General features: G+C 41.3%; 1 protein-coding gene across 1 annotated transcript in view; it reads left to right on the top strand.

Annotated features, from left to right (window-relative positions):
• LOC135212793 (membrane-associated protein Hem-like) overlaps positions 1 to 17,780 on the top strand; it is a 38,188-nt gene that overhangs the window by 5,428 nt on the left and 14,980 nt on the right. Inside the window, exons 6-9 of the mRNA XM_064246565.1 lie at positions 4,201 to 4,405; positions 4,907 to 5,039; positions 5,548 to 5,667; positions 6,085 to 6,212. Coding sequence (XP_064102635.1) covers positions 4,201 to 4,405; positions 4,907 to 5,039; positions 5,548 to 5,667; positions 6,085 to 6,212 — 586 coding nt within the window. The remainder of the gene's footprint in view (positions 1 to 4,200; positions 4,406 to 4,906; positions 5,040 to 5,547; positions 5,668 to 6,084; positions 6,213 to 17,780) is intronic.

The raw sequence follows: 17,780 nt of genomic DNA on the forward strand, positions 1-17,780 counted from the left end.
ATTTCAGTTTCATTGTTATATGAGCTAAAAGTGAAGAATAGTTTATTTATCACTCTGAGGGTGAAAATTTATTCAAAGAAGGAGATGAAATTTTACCAAAATGTTCAGCAAAATTTCTGCAGGTTTTTGTATGGAAAAATTGTCAGAATGTTCAAAGTTTCAGTTAATTCACTGTTGCGTGAAAATAGTTGTATATAGTGTTATTTTAGGACTGAGATTGAAGATACAGTCATAGAATGGAAGAATTAGTCATAGAAGGAAGGAAAAGAAAATTTTTGCCAGATTTTTGAATCACAGTTAATCAACATGAAATAAGATTAACTTTTAGAAAAAAAAAATAATATTTTTTTACTTTTCTCTGTCATTTGTCTATGATCCAGAAATTGACTTCTAAGCATAATGATAAGGAGAATAGTACATTTTCAACTGCTACAAAAACATTGCTCTGCATCGTGCTAACATTTTGCTTAGTGCATGGTTAGTGCTTTTGATAATCTTTCATTAGATGAACTTTTTAATGTAAAAAAAAAAAATGTTAATATTGCTTTTTAAATTTGCATTTGTCTTTTTTTTTTAATGATCTTTTGTTTTGGTTTGCTTCTGGGCACCTCAGGTTTGTGAATTGACCAAATAAGAACTTTAGAAGCGCGCCACTAAAGAAGTGTTTTCTATTTCAATCACTGTCAAAATGAAACCTCACATGGAAATGATCTTATGACAATGAGTTACTGATTTCTGTATTTTGGGAATAGCTTTTTTCCAAATATATGAGAAGGTTCTTCATACAAAAGTGCCTGGTGGTTTTTTTAAGATTTTCTATATTTTGTTAATAGGTTAAGGGTATTTCTTGAGGATTCTGCAACATTTTTGTTGTGGAAAAAAGGGAAATTGTCATTTCTGTCTTTGTTGTGGATTTACTCTTGTGGTAAATGGAATTATTGTAAATTGGGAAATAGCTTTGAGTCTTGATTTTGTACTTAAAGCTTTTTTTTAGCTTACAACTGTAAAGAATGTGTTTATTTGAGTGGTCTGTAGTTATAGGGGTTTGATGGTTCTTTTTTATTTTCCTTCAGCATGGGCATTAGTGATACATAGTACCATTTTATTTCTGTCAGTTTTCTTTATCTCATTTTTATTTCTGCATGAGAATGTTAGTTATGCCAGTGGATATTCCACTGGAAATGCTAGTTAGTATTATTAGAATACAATGACCCTTCATTTAACAGGTTAAAAGATCTAAGGAGATTCGGTGTGTTCAAATTGCAGTTCTGGGAATATTGAATAGCCTAACCTATTTCTATTTTTCCAGACTTTTGATACATTAAGGTTAATAAATGTTAGGATTTGGGTTTGTGGTTATACGTATTGTGTAATAGGTTTTGTCATTTGTGATTATATTGTATAATAGGTATTGTCACATATTTGTACAAACGTTGTTTTTGTTTTACCTTATTTATTATTACTCATTTTTGCAGATAAGTTTTTTACTTGAACAGTACTTTGATTACAGACACTATCCTACTTGTGTAAGTAAACCATTCGGAAACTGTGAGATGTCACATTTTCTCCAATAACAGTTGAAATTTTTATTGAAAAAGTAGTACTCCAATGGTGCTCAGATATAAATAGGTATTACAATATAAATAGGTATTACATACTCTAATAAAAGAAAGATAATTGTAAGGAAAGATAAATGTAAAAACAAACATGTAAATAAGAAAAAGGGTGATGTGCTGTCTGTAATACAGATATTTTATCCTTGTTATTCCCTGTCACTTACAAGATATGACATGTAATAAAAATTGCAATAGTGTTGTACATAATAGTGTAATAGCCTAGAAATGGGTATATGTATTTAGAATGAAGCAGTAACATTTTATATGCTTAAACATAAATGTGTGGATGCTGGGAAAGGAAAAAAGGCTAGCCTAATGTCTATAGCAAAGCATCAATTCTTAGCAATAGTAATTTAGTACTGCATATGCAGTATGTGGAATATGATTGACACAATATATCAGCACTGAACAAACAATGAATACTCTAAAAGCAAAACAGCTCAAATTGTGAAATTAAAAGATAAAGGTTACACCTCAGTTTTGAACATAAGTACAAATCAGTACTTATTATAGCTAGTATGAGGGCTAGCCTACTAATACAATAATTAATTTAGGGTAAATCTTTTTTGTATTATGTATGTACCTTTATATGGGAATCATCCTTCACTGTTATGATAGTAAGTGATACAGTATATCAAAGCTCACATGCTATACAGGAAAAGCAGTTTATTTTTTTTTTTTTATATTACTTGAATGTATCTTTGTTTTTCCTTGTCATTCTCATCTTTAAATGAATTCATCCACTTACCTTTATAATGAGGTGGCATGTGTTTTTCATGCACCAAACACCAGCCACGGCTCAGAATATGCATTGTGCATCCTGTGCAAAGTATGATTATGCTGCACATAACATTGCCAATAAAATGTATGGAATTAATAAGAAAAAAGCATATCTGAGTTTAGAAAGTGAATGATTGTGCAGTGTCACAAATTTTAAGCAAGAGATAAACAGCAGATAATTGGAATGATTCTCAGCTAACTTGGCCATTTTCTCCATTCTTAGTAACTTCAAAATATTTTATGACAGTATAAGCTAGTTCTGTTCATGAAATTGTTTATTCCAACCCCATCAGTTTACATGTATCTAATTCTACAGGTAACAGCTCCCATACACACAAAAGAACTTAGATATCCCTCCAGACAAAACCTCTGATGATATTTGTGGTCATTAAAATAAATTTTTTTGTCTACCTGTCCATCAAACAAGAAAGATCTTCCAGGCTTTGGTCTGAGAACTTTCAGTTTTACTTTATTATTTTTTCTTGCTTCATCCAAATTTCTGCTTGAATGTCTGTATTTATCCCATGTTTAGAGGAACTTGTTGGTGGCTCATGTAATGAGGGGAGGTGTCAAGTATTCCAAGACAACCTTTATCTCATTTTGCCTGGGGATGTTGCCAGCAAGTCCTTGGACATCTCTTTAGGACTTGTGGTGACTGCTGAATGGGTTGTACAGTCATTCAACCTCATCAGGGACAGAAAAGCATCTTGCTTAAGGTTTCCAGAGGGCATAAGGCTGACCAGCTTTTTTCTCTCCCAACTCCTTTTGTTATTCTTCTGCAAGGCGACAGTTTGGCTGAATATGTGTTGGAACAGGCCACTATGCATCATATCTTAGATATTCAGCTCAGGAAAGCTGCAAATGACAAAAAGTCAAATAAGTAATGAAAAAAACAGTTTACTGGTGAACCATCAGTACATCACAGGAGTTGACACCCAATTGGCAGTCTTTTGGTGTTTCTAAAGAAATATGCTGTCACAGTGACCATGACTCATTTTTGCCACAGCTTTATACATGGTTGTAATTATTGGATGTGTTCACATCAAAGAAAATCAAATTTAAATTTACACATAGGTAAGGTGTTTAATATCATATAACACTGATAGTACTTAAAAAAAGAATTTGGTAAGTATTTTGTATGCATTTCCAGGTTTCCTTACATGGAACTTACTTAAAGTAGGAGAATGTCTATTGATGTACAAATACTATATTTGGTACCCCAAATCTAATAGTTGACCGTATTGGTAAAGAAATCTAGTGTCTATGTTTCTTTTATAACCATAATAAGAAAAGTTGTATACATATGGTATGATTGATATGTTTGCACTGAAGGCCCCTTATGAATGATTGGTATTTTGAAGGAAAAGTACTAATACGTACTTTGTTATTAGAATTGCAGTGTCTTTGCGCGATTGGAATGGTGAAGGGGAGTTGATTTTCATTCTCTTTTACTTTAGATAATTGTCTGTCTGTCATGTTGGTTTGTGTTAAATGACATTGTGCATGTTGTCCTTTGTTAAGCATTGCTGAACTGTCTTGTGAATGATTTAAAATGATTGTTACAGTAAGATTAGTCTAATAAAACATTTGTAGGAGTTTGATTTATATATGCTTAAAGCACTTTTCATTTATGTAGAAATGTTTTTTAGATATAGTTGTTTGAATTTAGAAATAGTATATTTTATTAGAATGTGCCTGACTTACTTTCTCTTCTTTTTTTATCTATTAAGTGTCCTCTGCCATCTGCTACTAACAGGTGATAGCTAATGCAGTTTTATCCATGGCTCTCTTACTTTATATCCAGTAGAGGAAGGTTTGGCCTTTGACTTTCGTGGCATCCGTCTTGACTGGTTCCGGCTTCAAGCATACACTACAGCAAATCGCACTGGATTACGGCTCAGAGAGAATCGAGAACTTGCTGCGTTGATCAACCAAATAGTATTTCACACAAAAATGGTTGACTACCTTGATGAAATGCTGATTGAAACCTCTGATCTGTCAATATTTTGGTAAGCTCTTCATCACACTGTCATCTATTGCTTGCATAGTTAAATATATTTTTATACATGTTTAACTGAGCAACCTTTTGAAATTTAGTGGCAGTATGAAAACATAACTTTAAATGTACATTTCTTTTGTTTTGATATGAAATTTTTGTAACCATTCACTATACCTTATGTTAGAAGTGATGTTATGTTGTAACTCTAATTGTGATTCCTTTTGGTTTGATATATGTTTGTAACCATTCACTATAACTTAGGTTGGAAGTGATGATCTATTTCCTTTTGTCTCTACATTTACATGTAGTGTTATTTCCTGATATTTCAAGATAATAAGCACTAACCACTTGTATATCCACTTTTGCGGAGGGTAGAAACCCTCTTCTATAACAGCCATTCATTAAAAGAAAATAACTGAGGCAGTTTATCTTAGGTGTGTGAAAACTGTCGCCCATAAATTGCCTTCAAATTAAATTGATGATATAATAATTTGGGATATTTTTATTGCAGTTTCTTCAGCAAACAGTTTGAGGACAATTTCCATATGTGTCTAGAGTTCCCTGCCCAAAATCGTTACATCATTTCATTTCCACTGATATGCTCTCACATGCAGGCTTGCACACATGAAATATGCCCTGAAGAGGTGAGTTTCATTTGTATTCTATATCACAATTTGTAGATACACAGAGTATTGTTTCATAATAAACCCAATTTTTTTGTCCCGTGGATCAGTGTTCCCGAAAGACTAGAATCTCACTTGTTGGTCATGGAGTGTTCATGATTCATGAAGACCAATGAATTTGGCTTATGCATTTGGTGTTTTTTTTAAAAAGATACATATAAAAATATTTTTAGCAGTAAAGTTGATTTGTATCATTAGAAGATTTCAAAGAAAAATTACTTGGACATTACTTCATTACTTCATAGGGAAAGAAATCCATATGCTGTTATGTACTAATAATGAAATGATTGATTTTTGTCTAGCTTTGTGGATTATTTCAAAGGCATTTGTAGAATAGTGATTACATTTTAGTTAGACTGGATGGCAGCTATTCATAGCCTCACAACTAAAAAATTTATGGGATATATATTGAATATAATGTTGAGAAGACTGAGTGGTTTTTAATTTACTCTTGATGATTTTGTTATAGCGTTACCACATCAGAGAGAGAAGTTTATCTGTTGTAAACTTATTCCTTGAAGAGATGGCCAAAGAAGCAAAGAACATCATCACAACAATATGTGATGAACAGTGTATTTTATCAGATAAGGTAAGGTGTGCTATACGAGTTGAAGATTTAAGTGTTTAGTTGCCCAGGTTTGCTTAATAAGGCTAAGTATAAGCACTGGAAATTTTTGGTACTTTGCTTATTTAGGATCTTTGCAAAGTTTTTTTTAGTAGGCTAGCCTTTGGCCTTTGAGCTTATGAATACATATTTTGATGTGAGCTGGATTTAAGTTTTTGAGCTAAGGCATTTGTCATGTTAAGGCAGTTTTGTTAAAAATGAAAGGAAAAATACAAATTTACTTACATTGGTTTATGCAATAAATGAATAATGGGAAATTTTTTGTTATCAAAACAAAAAGTTTTTGACTTGAATCTACTTTAAAAAGTCTTATCTCATGTACGTATCTTTTTATGTATGGGCTTGAAAAAAATTGAAATTTTTATTGATTCTATATTTCAGCTTTTACCGAAACACACAGTCCCCTTGTTAATTCATAAGAAGAAAGAGAAAAAGAAGAAGAAAGAAGACACAACGGAAGGCAGACCAGGTCAAGAGAGTTACAGAAAAACTAGGGAAGAACTCACAACGTAAGACAAAATAGCATTATTTATTTAGTTGTTTCAATCTCATTGCTTTTAGTTTAGTCTTTCTTGTGTATATGTGCTGTAAAGAGACTCAGAGCCAGAAGAAAAGTATAATTCCTTTATCTCCTGACGTTAGTGCATGGTCACAACATGAAATAACCTTGATAGTCTGCTAAAATAGAATTGACTTTCAAGTTTCTCACATAATATGTATAGTCAACGCAGGTTTCTCTATAGACCTTATACAGTAGGGCCTCGATAATCACGGGGATAGGGCCCAGAACCCCCCATGATAAGTAAATACCCGTGTTATCCTGGTACCCCCTCAAAAATTGCTAAAAACTGCCTACTTTAATAGTTAACCCACCCAAGACCACTATTCCAATGTTTATAACTGCCTACTTTAGTGCAAACACCAAATATATCTTCAACTATCACCTTAAACTAAATTCAAGATAGTTTCAAAGTCATTTTAAAACATTAGCCTTAAAAATATATGTAGTATACGTGCTACTGTACATATGTAGCCTACTAGCCTATGGATTACAGCTAGAAGCCTACATATGCATGGTCATGTGGGCCTCTTTTCTTCACAACACATGTTAATATATTACACGTAATAACCTTCATCTGACGTTTAGGCTTCTTTCCCATAAGAGTAAAAGAATCGGGGCTTTTGGATGCCACATAATTAACTTGTTTATATGGGTACAATTTAAAGAACGCGGCGAAAACGGCTTCAGTGACAACATAAACAAAACGTGGATAGGCCAGTGTTGCCAAATGGGAATGGCAATTTCTTGCTAGAATTTGCTCCATAAAGTGCTAAAAATTCACATCATACACAACAATGCCAACCAGTTAATTTCAACCGATTGCTCTCTTTTTCGATTCAAACATGTTTCTAACATACTCAGTGTACTTGTACATTGTTACATGATTCCTAATAATTTCGAAACCTCTTCTGTTCAATTCCTGGAAATGGTTTTGCAAGATTTTGTTCATTTTCTTACATGATATATCATAACATAGTAGAATAAAAGAAATATTAAACTTATCATTACAAAGTTTTGATGTCAAAATACGTATGCTAGATGTATTTGAAAACAAATGCAAGTTTTCCTGCCAGATGCTCAATTGAAAATTTTCTTGCTAATTACCTCAAGAAAATGAAAGCTAGCATTAAAAATGCGAAATTGGTAACACTGGACTCAATAGATCCGTGTTAGTAGTACAAATGATTTATTGTATCATTAAAGATATCAAAATAAACGAAGTCGCAAAGCTGATTCTATTCATGTTTTTCTAAACACGTAGCCTAAAAGAAAAACATATCCATTAGTAAAAGTTGAATAATAGTTGTGTATTGAGAATACTAATGATCATTTTAATAAAACTTGTTTTACTTTGTCTAATCATATTGCATGTATTATTACCATATTATCGTATTATGACATGAACATAGCGATCTACCATTTACATTCTGTTTTTGTTTACATTCTTAAAATAATCAACTGATGTCGTTTCACCAATATCATCACTGTTTTTAGTTGCCGAATGAAACTTAATTCAGAGATATGCCTATAATATATAACGTGAGAATGGTTTTATTACCTTTATTGTCAGTTAACCCCTTCTTTACTGGGTGGGTGAGCAGAATGTAAACATTGCGTTCGCTGCCGAACTGAATCTCTCGGTAGTGACTCCAGTTTGGAGGGGTGCTGATTGTAAAAATATTTGCCAAAATACACTAATCAAGACAGGCTAATGAAATTATCAGGTATTATTAGCACTATAATAACGCATATTCTCTGTGAGTTTTATCATCCTACAGGGAAAATAAATGATTTTATGAAAAAAAATGTGAAACTCAGTGTCCCTTGTACAAGGGACACTGGTGGTCGGTGAGAAAACTACAGTCTTGAATAGAAATTCAGTCTTACAGAATGTTGGTATATCCACCTGGAACATGCACATAAAGTATTATCAAAATAGAACAGTAAATAAGCACGTAATAAAAAAAAAAAGAGCAACAACTAAAACGAAAGCCCCGCCAGTAAATATGGAAATCGCAAATTTTATTAGTATATATCTCTCAAAAATTGGTCAGTGTCGTTTTCTACGTTTTCTAAGATTAGTTTCATCACAGAAAACTACTTTAGGGGTATCTAAACTAATTTTTCAAGTTTCTTGTCCTCAGAAAAAATAGCTTTTTTGCTTTTTCTCTGGTTTGGTTTTTTATATATAGTTACTATAAGGCTTTATTTTTACCTTCATTTATTTGGTGTTCATATCTTTTATTTGTAAAATGTAATAAGTGAATAAATAAATTAAATACAGTAAATGATGATGCAACTGGTTTTACACTTGGGTAGAAGTTATTACATGTTTACGCTTGACTGGTTTTGTGATTTTTTGTTGAGACGCAGTTCATCTGTCACCTACACACTACTATAAGCAGTAATAATATTTTTTTGGGTTCATCATACGTCTGGCATCGTGTCATACTGTTTATTTTGCTCCAAACTCTTCAAACCAAAATTACAGAATGATTGGAAGTCCCTATCTGAAAAGAGGAGTTTTGGTGGTACTTACGTACCACCTTTATGCACCCGGGGCGGTGTAGTAGACTTGAATGGTGGTACCCGCCTACCTCCAAACAAACTTTCGGTAATGAAGAGGTTAATATCATAATGTGAATCTGTTTATGTATGTTGGTGGTTATCGCACAGCAACTAGGTTTAGCCTACGAATGAAAGTCATACATATACCTTGAATAGGCTATTTATTATGAAGATATGCCAGTAATATATAAGGTGAGAATAGTTTTATCACCTTTGTTGTCAATTAACCCTTAAACGCCGAAGCGGTAAAAAAAAAAATGTCTCCCGTGTGCCGGAGGTGTTTCAGAGTGAGCGCGGAAGCGGAAAAAATATTTGTTCCGATACGTAATACAAACCCTCGGTCCTTTAACAATAGGAAGGTAACTAGTGGCAGCTGGGACAGTCGTAAGCTTCGAACAAGGGGAGAACGGTAGTTAACTGCTTGTCCGATCGTGCGCGCCCGAGAGGTGAAGAATCACTTTTGCTTTCGGCTGCGGGTGTGAAGGACGTGTTCGTCATCGCTCTCTGCCCGCTTCATCGTCGTATGCATAGTTTATATTGTGTTTTCTACTAATGGTTTGTTTGACTTGAAAATGAAACTGTAAGTACACTGTTTTCATTTTCATTACTTAATTATGAGCCAACATGGAGCTATCGCCGTAGATGCGGCGATTTCCGCTCTTTTCATGAAATTGATACCCTTGAATTATGTCTCGGTGCCGAGGGCGGGCGCGCTCGCGCCGAGTCATGTATTTTGGGCGAAAGTGTGTAATTGAAAGATGTAAGTACTCTTTTCATTATTTTTTGCCCTGTGCGTTCGTTGCCGAGAGCGTGATTGCGCTCGACACGAGCCTCTTATTTTTATGGATAGAATGCATGAAAGTGGATTCGCAATGCAGTATTCTTTTCATTTTCATTTATTAATTGCATCAAATTTAATTTTGGATCAATTTCCGCTCTTACCCGGGAATTGATCCTTACGATTTATTTTCTGTGAAAGTGAAATCGCAAGTGCAGTATTCTGTTTCATTTTCATATATTTTTTATGATAGCATCATATTATTATGGATCAAGTTTCCGCTCTTACCCGGGAATTGATCTTTCCCCCTTTAAGTTCTATGAAGTGAATCGCAAGTGCAGTATTCTGTTTCATTTTCATATTACTTTTCACTGCTGTGCGGGGGTAGAGGAAGCGAAGGTCTGCCAGGAAGTCGTCGGAAAGCTCTCCCGCGACTCCCTTGGTATCCGATTCTTCGTCTTCTTTCCTGACCCCCGCTCAGCTTCCTCGTTGTATTTTGTATTTGGGGTCTTCCTTGCGTTCGGGGTGGGGCATGTCTCCCCCCCGTGCGTGAGGGAACCCCTCTTACTAATCTGTCTGTGCTACCGCAGGTGCTACATCCGTGGGAGACGACCTTGGACAGGTATGGGACCCACTGCGGCTGCAGGCGTGCCTAGCATCCACGATCTGCTGCAGCGTCTAGCGAGGTATGGGGGCGGTGACCTTGGCACGGTCTACACTACAACCTCCATGGCCGCTTATGCTGCTTCCCCCCGCTGGTCTACACTCCCATGCTGTGTCGGTGACGCCGTCTGCCGCTACTAGGGCCGGTCGCCGCCGTACCGAGGGGGGGTATGCCGCCGCCGCCTGTGTTTTCTTGTTGCCTGCCCCAGACTTCCGATGTTCCAGCAGCTCGCCCCTGGACCGGCCGCCAGTACCCAGGTTCCCGCTGGCTGCCGATGACTACGATGCGATGGCTGGGCCTGCCGTACCTGCCGCTGATGTTGTTGCTGGCCCAGCCGCTCGCGCCGCTCCTGTGAGGCGTGCTGTGCGTGACGCTCCTGCTGTTGCTGGTCCTGCTGTTGATGTTCCTGCCTCTCCTGCCGTGCCTGCCCCTGCCCACGTCGTGTCGCGTCATGGAAGTGCTGCCCCGGACTCAGGTCTTTCCGGACAGGTTCAGTCGGGGCGTGTTGCTTCGGCAATTGGCCCGGCTCCTCCGTGGATGGAAGACCTGACGTCCGTCCTGAGAGAGCTGACGAAGAAGAGGAAGAAGAAGAGGAGGTGTCGTCGTCTTCTTCATGTTCTTCGTCGTCTGCTGCCGCCTCTCCCCCTTCGACTTCTAAGGCCTCCAAGCCGAAGAAGAAGAAGGCTGCCTCTCCCCCCCCCCCCCCCCCTAAGAAGGCTCCTTCGGGACCTTTGAAGGGCCCGTCTCACTCCGGTGTGACGGGGGTTCTTCTGCTGGCCTCCTGCTCCTTCGGGAGCGGGGCCCGTCCCTCCCCTTCCGTAAGGAAGAGATAGACGAGGACCAGAGGAGTATCGGTTAGCACTGGTACTTCCTCACCTGGTGCTAGCGGCGATGCCGCTACGCCAGGTTCCGGCTCGGTCTCTCGTTCGCGGGAGATCCCAAGTGTACGCTCTCCCTCGGGAGACCGTGCAGCCAAAGTTTCGGCGCTAGAGTTCGCTCGGCGCCAAGACCGCGGCACGGAGCAGAAGACTGGTGAGAGCCGCTCAGGTGACTCTCTCCAGGCCAGCGGCCGCTCTCGCAGCAACCAGCTGGTAACCCGGGTTTCCCCCCTAAGAAGACTCCTTCGGGAACTTCTAAGGGCTCGTTCCACGCGTGGGACGGGGGGGGTTCTTCTCGCCGGTCCTCCTGCTCTTTTTGGGAACAGGGTCGTCTCCTCTTCCACAGGGAAGAAGAAGACGGGGACCAGAGGCGTACCGACTACCACCGGTACTTCCTCGCCTGGTGTTTGCGGCGCTGCCGCTACGCCAGCTTCCGGCTCGGTCTCTCGTTCGCGAGAAGTTCCGAGTATACGATCTCCCGCGGGAGAGCGTTATTAGCCAAAATTTTTGGCGCCAGAGTTGCTCTGGCGCCAGGACCGCGGCACGGAGCAGAAGCTGGTGAGAGCCGCTCATGTGACTCTCGCCAGGCCAGTGGCCGCTCTTGCAGCGACCAGCTGGTAACCCTGGTAGACGTGATGGTCTCTGACCAGCCACGGGCTGAGGCTGGGAATAGGTCCCCCCGACCATCGGTACCAACCTTGGCTGGTACCAGCGGTTTGACGCGCCTTGAGGACGCTCACCGGTCTCACCGCGAAAACGAGCTCTGCAAGTCACCTGACCGCCGCTCCCACAGGGACCGCGTGGATAGGGCGACCAGCAGCAGCTCGTCTGACGCACGGGACCAGGGTCGACGTGCTCAGTCGAGCCGCTCGCCACAGGTGAGCGGCACGGCCAGGCCTGCAGATCGATCCCCACCGCGGGTTGGTGATCGGCTGCAGCCCCCCAACGTACACTGGTCCTGCCAGCGAGGGGGGGGGGGGGAGCGTCAGGTCTGTCTCTCCACTACCTTAAACTTCCTCAGGGTACGCCGGGAAGAGCGAGGTAGCTAGGAGTGATCGTGAGAGGTGCGCCGCTCACGATCCCGTCACGACGCCGCACGTGCCACGTATGGTCTTAAGACCAGCCAGGACGTACGCGCAAGTGATTGGAGGCGACCGTCAGGGGGGGGGAGGGGGGTAGCGTCAGGTCTGTCTCTCCGATACCTTAAACTTCCTCGGCATACGCCGGGAAGAGCGAGGTATATAGGAGTGATCGTGAGAGATGCGCCGCTCACGATCCCGTCACGACGCCGCACGTGCCAGGTATGGTCTTAGGACCAGCCAGGACGTACGCGCAAGTGATTGGAGGCAACCGTCAGGGATCTGTTGCTGGTCCTTCTTCTGAAGGAGGAGGGTCTTGGGAGCTGCTCTTGTTGGAGGGACTGGACGGTCCTACTCCTCAAGACGCTGTAACTTCCGAGATTCAGAGTAACTTTGCCCAGGTTATTGCACTGATTCGTCAGCACAACGACCTGGGGAGAGGATCGCCGCTCCACGGCTCAAGTCGTTCTCGAGCCCGAGTAGGGAACCAGACTGACGGTGGGCTTGCCGCGATAGAGCTTCTCGACTCGGTTCTGAACCAGGAGAGCCTCTCGTCTCCGGACGAGAAGGCTCGCTCAGGTCTAGCCGGTCGGGCAAGCTACTTCCCCTCCTCTGCCGCGACAGCGGCGTTTTTTCGGAGTATTGCAGCTCTTCTCTCTCTCTCTCTCTCTCTCTCTCTCTCTCTCTCTCTCTCTCTCTCTCTCTCTCTCTCTCTCTCTCTCTCCCCCCCCCCCTTCCCCCTTCCGTCCTCCTGAGAGGTTTCGATCTCGACGAGGACTGGAATGAGTCAGAGGACGGTTTCGGCTCTCCTGTCAGGTGTCGATCAGCCCCACCCAGACGAAGTTCACAGTGGTGGCAGATGCTTACCTACAGCACGAGTTCGTGACCCTCCTCAGGGGGAGGGGGGTGGGAGGAAGGCCATCGCCGCAAGGTGATGGCTGCTCCTACTCTCGTCTCCAAATGCTAGTGCCGCTGGAAGGGCGAGCAATATCCTTTTCCTTCCCATTCCCTCTCTCCTTACGGCTACGAGGGAAAGGGGTAGGATCCTACAGACTTCTCTGTAGGATCCCACGATTGGGGACTGCGCTACCGGGGGGACCTTCGGGTCCTACCTGACGTAACCCCGGTCGTGGAGGAGGGACCCTGCACCATCTCCGATTTCTACGGGAATCGAGAGGACAACCAACCGATATTCGTTTAACGAATCCGGTGGGGGTTTCGCTGGGCGCTTAGAATTCTGCAGAATTTCTAGCACACATGGCGAGACCACTGTCCAAGGGAGTTAGACGAGTATTCCCGATAATTGTTACCACGATAATCGGGAATCTCGCCGAATGCTCGAATTCCTGGAGTTCTTAGCGTTGGAAGAAGACTGTCGCTGAAGGAAGGTATCTCACAGTGGCGGCCAGCCCTGGATTAGAGAGAACGGACGGGAATATCCAGTTTGGCTTGAATTTTCGTCTTCGTTATTCTGTGCACCATTGAAGCTTTCCTTCGGGGAAGACTTCTCCTTCTCTCTCTTTCTTAGAGATCGAAGGCGGTCGATCTCCAATCCTTAGTTTGTTTTCTTGAAGGGAAAGAATTTAGGATGGAGATCGTTGTTCAGAATCCTACAAATATACTACGTATATTAACCTCGCGACATGATTCTGCTAAGCAGTTGAATGGTCCGAGGGGTAGGCGCATATCCTGGTTACTCTACGGATTGCGACGTAGACGAGAAGTATTCTAATTGAACTGCAACTCGGGGTTGCTTGCAACCTCCCTGGAGTTTAAAGTTTAAATTTTATATACTTATGGTGTTGTCACAACAACACCATTTAAGCTTTTATATTTACCGAAATTCGTTTCGCATAAATATAATTGCTCGAGCATATCTTTTTATGCTCGGTGGTTCTAGCCGAACGCATTCCTTCGTGGAAAGGATTACTTGGCAACTCAGGATGACGAGTCAGCGACAGCTACTGCGTATTGAATTGCCTGAGGCATTTCAGTACCAGCTGGCGCTTCGAGATGCACGTTGGTTATGTCTTTCTCACCGCTTTGATTGAATACCAACCGTATCTGCCCAACAATCACGGACTTAAGTCTCTGATTAATGGGGATTCTCGCATACATGAATGACCATCTACTGCTGTGACACTAGTATTCATCGTCTTTCGGTATGCGAGAATTTTAAAACAGAGATATCTATTCGACTCTCATCTTTCTGTTTACTGCACGGTAACAGAATTCTGTAATAGTTTCTTGCTGCATCGTATCGCGATAATGCGAATGATTTTTGCGGAATCTGAGTTTGTCCTCAAAATATCTCGTATTCGGAGGTGTGCAATTGTTCATTGTCCACCCCGGATTAGCAGATGTATTGAAAGACATCGCCTACTCCCACACCTGCCAGCTCTACTTCCAAACGTTCAGCCCATGAGAAGCAGTTCTTCAGGCGGTTATCCCCTGTGTTTTCATTACTGAAGAACGCCCCGCTTTCATTGCACACCGGACAGCAATGAAATGGCTGTTAGCGTTTTCAGTCATTTGTAAGCACAGGTTCAGAATCTTGAGATTCCTTCTCTTGATTCAGCTGGAAGACGTAAGTTTCATTCATTGCCTACCTTCGTCCCCAACGTCACATAGTGTTGTTTCTCCTTAAGCTGAGATTCAACGTCTATGAGATTATCTTGCCATCAGGGACCTCGGTCTTTTGAAGGCAATTGACTTTCGCCTTTTGAGCTTATGCATTAAGAGAATCATCACCGCGCCGTCCGGCATCGGTGACTAACAAAATATATATTTGTTTGGTCTCTCAGCATAACTCTTTAAAGGGCGAAGGTCACGTTGACTTACACCCGGAGATGCTTGGACAACTTGCCCTCTCACCGATTCTGAACCAGTCAGTCGGCAGCTCTCAGAGCGCCCGAGTCAGTTACGAACTATGCTGTGGACTTAGTTCGGTTGTTCCAGAGCAATCATTACTTCGTCTTAATAGCTTGTCAGTATGAGTACTGTACATAACCAAAGTCGAGAAGAGGGATAGGTCATACGACTATTCCCTTCTTTTCGTCTTAGGTAACTGCATGACTTTTCTTCCGAAGCTCAAGCACAAGGGGATGGGGATTTGTGACGCTCGATTTCGTACCGATCTTCGTAGCGAAGACTCAGAACCCTTCGGTAACTGACGATTGGTTTCGAGTCCTTCACAATAACCTCCCTAATGGAACTTCACCGCCTCCGATACGAAGGCTATGCTGCTTTGTCCTGTGAAGGCGCGACGGAGCTGTCTGAAGAAACTCGACACCCAGGATGAGTGTGGACGCCTCTTCATCATTCTCTCGCGTTCCGCAAGAACTTCTCCGTGGCGCAGGTAGTAAAGGCAGGGGCCTGGTCCAACCGGACCGCATGCACCTCCTTCTACCTTCGGGATATTGCCCACAGGTCCTTGGATCTTTTTCCTTGGGAACCGTGGTGATTGCTCAACACGTTGTGTAGTTAACCCAGACCCTCGCAGGCTGAACAGTATCGAGTCCTGGTGTGACCGTAAGAATGGATGAGTGAATGAGATGTGACTGGCTCCTCTTCCATCTTTTTCTCCCCTCTCACCTCTGGGTAGAGGGACACGGTCGTCACCCTGCTGGGTAAGGACGAGATGCAGGTGAGCTACTCAATAGAGCACCATCCTATCCCTTTCAGTAGGGATAGGAGTAATATCCACCACTTCCTCCAACAAGGGGGAGGAAGTGGATGCCAACTTGAGACAAACCCATCATTTTATGATTGTCTCTTGCAAACAGGAACAAGTTCTTGCTTGCTGGTACGAAGAGATACGCTTGCCTCTCTCTTAGTACTTGGCCCAGAGGTCTGACCATTGATCCTGCGGTGCACACCCCGATCAATCGGACAGAGGTTTGGATCCCTCCCTTGCTCTTACGACCAGGGAGGCACTCCAGGGTTGGACGAACACCAGTCTGTTCACCAAAAAGACTCAGATTCCTCCCACCAAGAAGTGAGTCTTCCTATTGTTAAAGGACCGAGGGTTTGTATTACGTATCGGAACAAATGACAATTTGTCGAAAATTGCATTTTTCCTAACTATACAAACCTGAGGTCCTTTACATATAGTCCCACCTCATGCCACCCCTCACTCTGCAACTTTTTGCATGGGCCTAAAGCAAAAGTGAGCCCGCGCGCACGATCGGACTAGCAGTTAACTACCGTTCTCCCCTTGTTCGAAGCTTACGACCGTCCCAGCTGCCGCTAGTTACCTTCCTATTGTTAAAGGACCTCAGGTTTGTATAGTTAGGAAAAATGCAATTTTCGACAAATTGTCATATTTGTTGCAAAATGAAGGTACATGCTTGAATATTACTAGAATATAAGCGTTTTAGCTTACAATTGCGTTTTTCGACCGAAGGTTGAAAATTTGTCACTTATCATTTTTTATATGAAAATATTTCAAAATTGATAAAAGCTACAATCATGGGTTGTTTTTAGTTGTATTGTGCATGAAATTGCGCACATTTTCATATATAAAACTTTATGTAACGGCTAATTTAAAATGGTGCAATCATTACCACAATCGCATGTATGATTTTTTTCGGAAGAGTTACCGCGCGGACGTAAGGAAAAAGTTTTTTCATAAATTCACCATAAATCGAAATATTGTGCTGGAGACTTCCAATTAGTCGCAAAATTAAGGTAAATGATTAAATATTACTAAAATATTAGAGTTTTAGTTTACAATTGCGTTTTTCGACCATTTCGGTAGAGTCAAAGTTGACCGAAGGTTGAAATTTTAGCACTTATCGTTATTTATATGAAAATATCTCAAAACTGATAAAAGCTACAATCATGAGTATTTTATTGTTGTATTCTACATAAAAATGCACACATTTTCATATAAAATAATCCATGTAACGGCTAATTTAAAATGGTACAAAAATTATGTCAAAGTGACGAAATAATTTCTGAGATGTGTCACAGATACTTTTTAGTGCGGTAAGAAAGAAATTCGCGCTTGTGCGCCTGCGTAACGATTGTAAACAAAACAACACCTTGATCCATGAACTCCCAGCATTCCCCAAGGCGTGTGATTCAAGAGTTTTCGGCTGGTAGGCCTATAAGTATTTTTCCGCGAATTTTTAAAAAAACTTTTGTATGTCGACATAAAATACATCCAGTCGGCACCCGAGAGACAAAAAATGTCGACATAAAATACGTCCATTCGGCGTTAAAGGGTTAATATCATAATGTGAGTTGTTTCATGTATGTTGGCGATTATCAGACCGCAGCCGAAGCCTAGCCTACCAATACCTCACTTACGCAACACGTTTGTCCCGCGATGCTGCGATTCATACCAGTGATATAGCATGAGAAGCGGTCCAAGAAAAAACCTGTGAATGACTGATTCCGTGATTACTGATCCGCGATTAAGCGATGCCCCACTGTATATCCATTTTTCTTGGGAAATTTGCATATTTGCAGTATTTTTCTGAGAAATATTTACAAATTACTGAATTTTCATATAAGTTTTGTGATAAACTATTAAAAAACCAGG

The sequence above is a fragment of the Macrobrachium nipponense genome, chromosome 41 (genome assembly GCF_015104395.2).
Source record: "Macrobrachium nipponense isolate FS-2020 chromosome 41, ASM1510439v2, whole genome shotgun sequence".
Lineage (NCBI taxonomy): Eukaryota > Metazoa > Arthropoda > Malacostraca > Decapoda > Palaemonidae > Macrobrachium > Macrobrachium nipponense.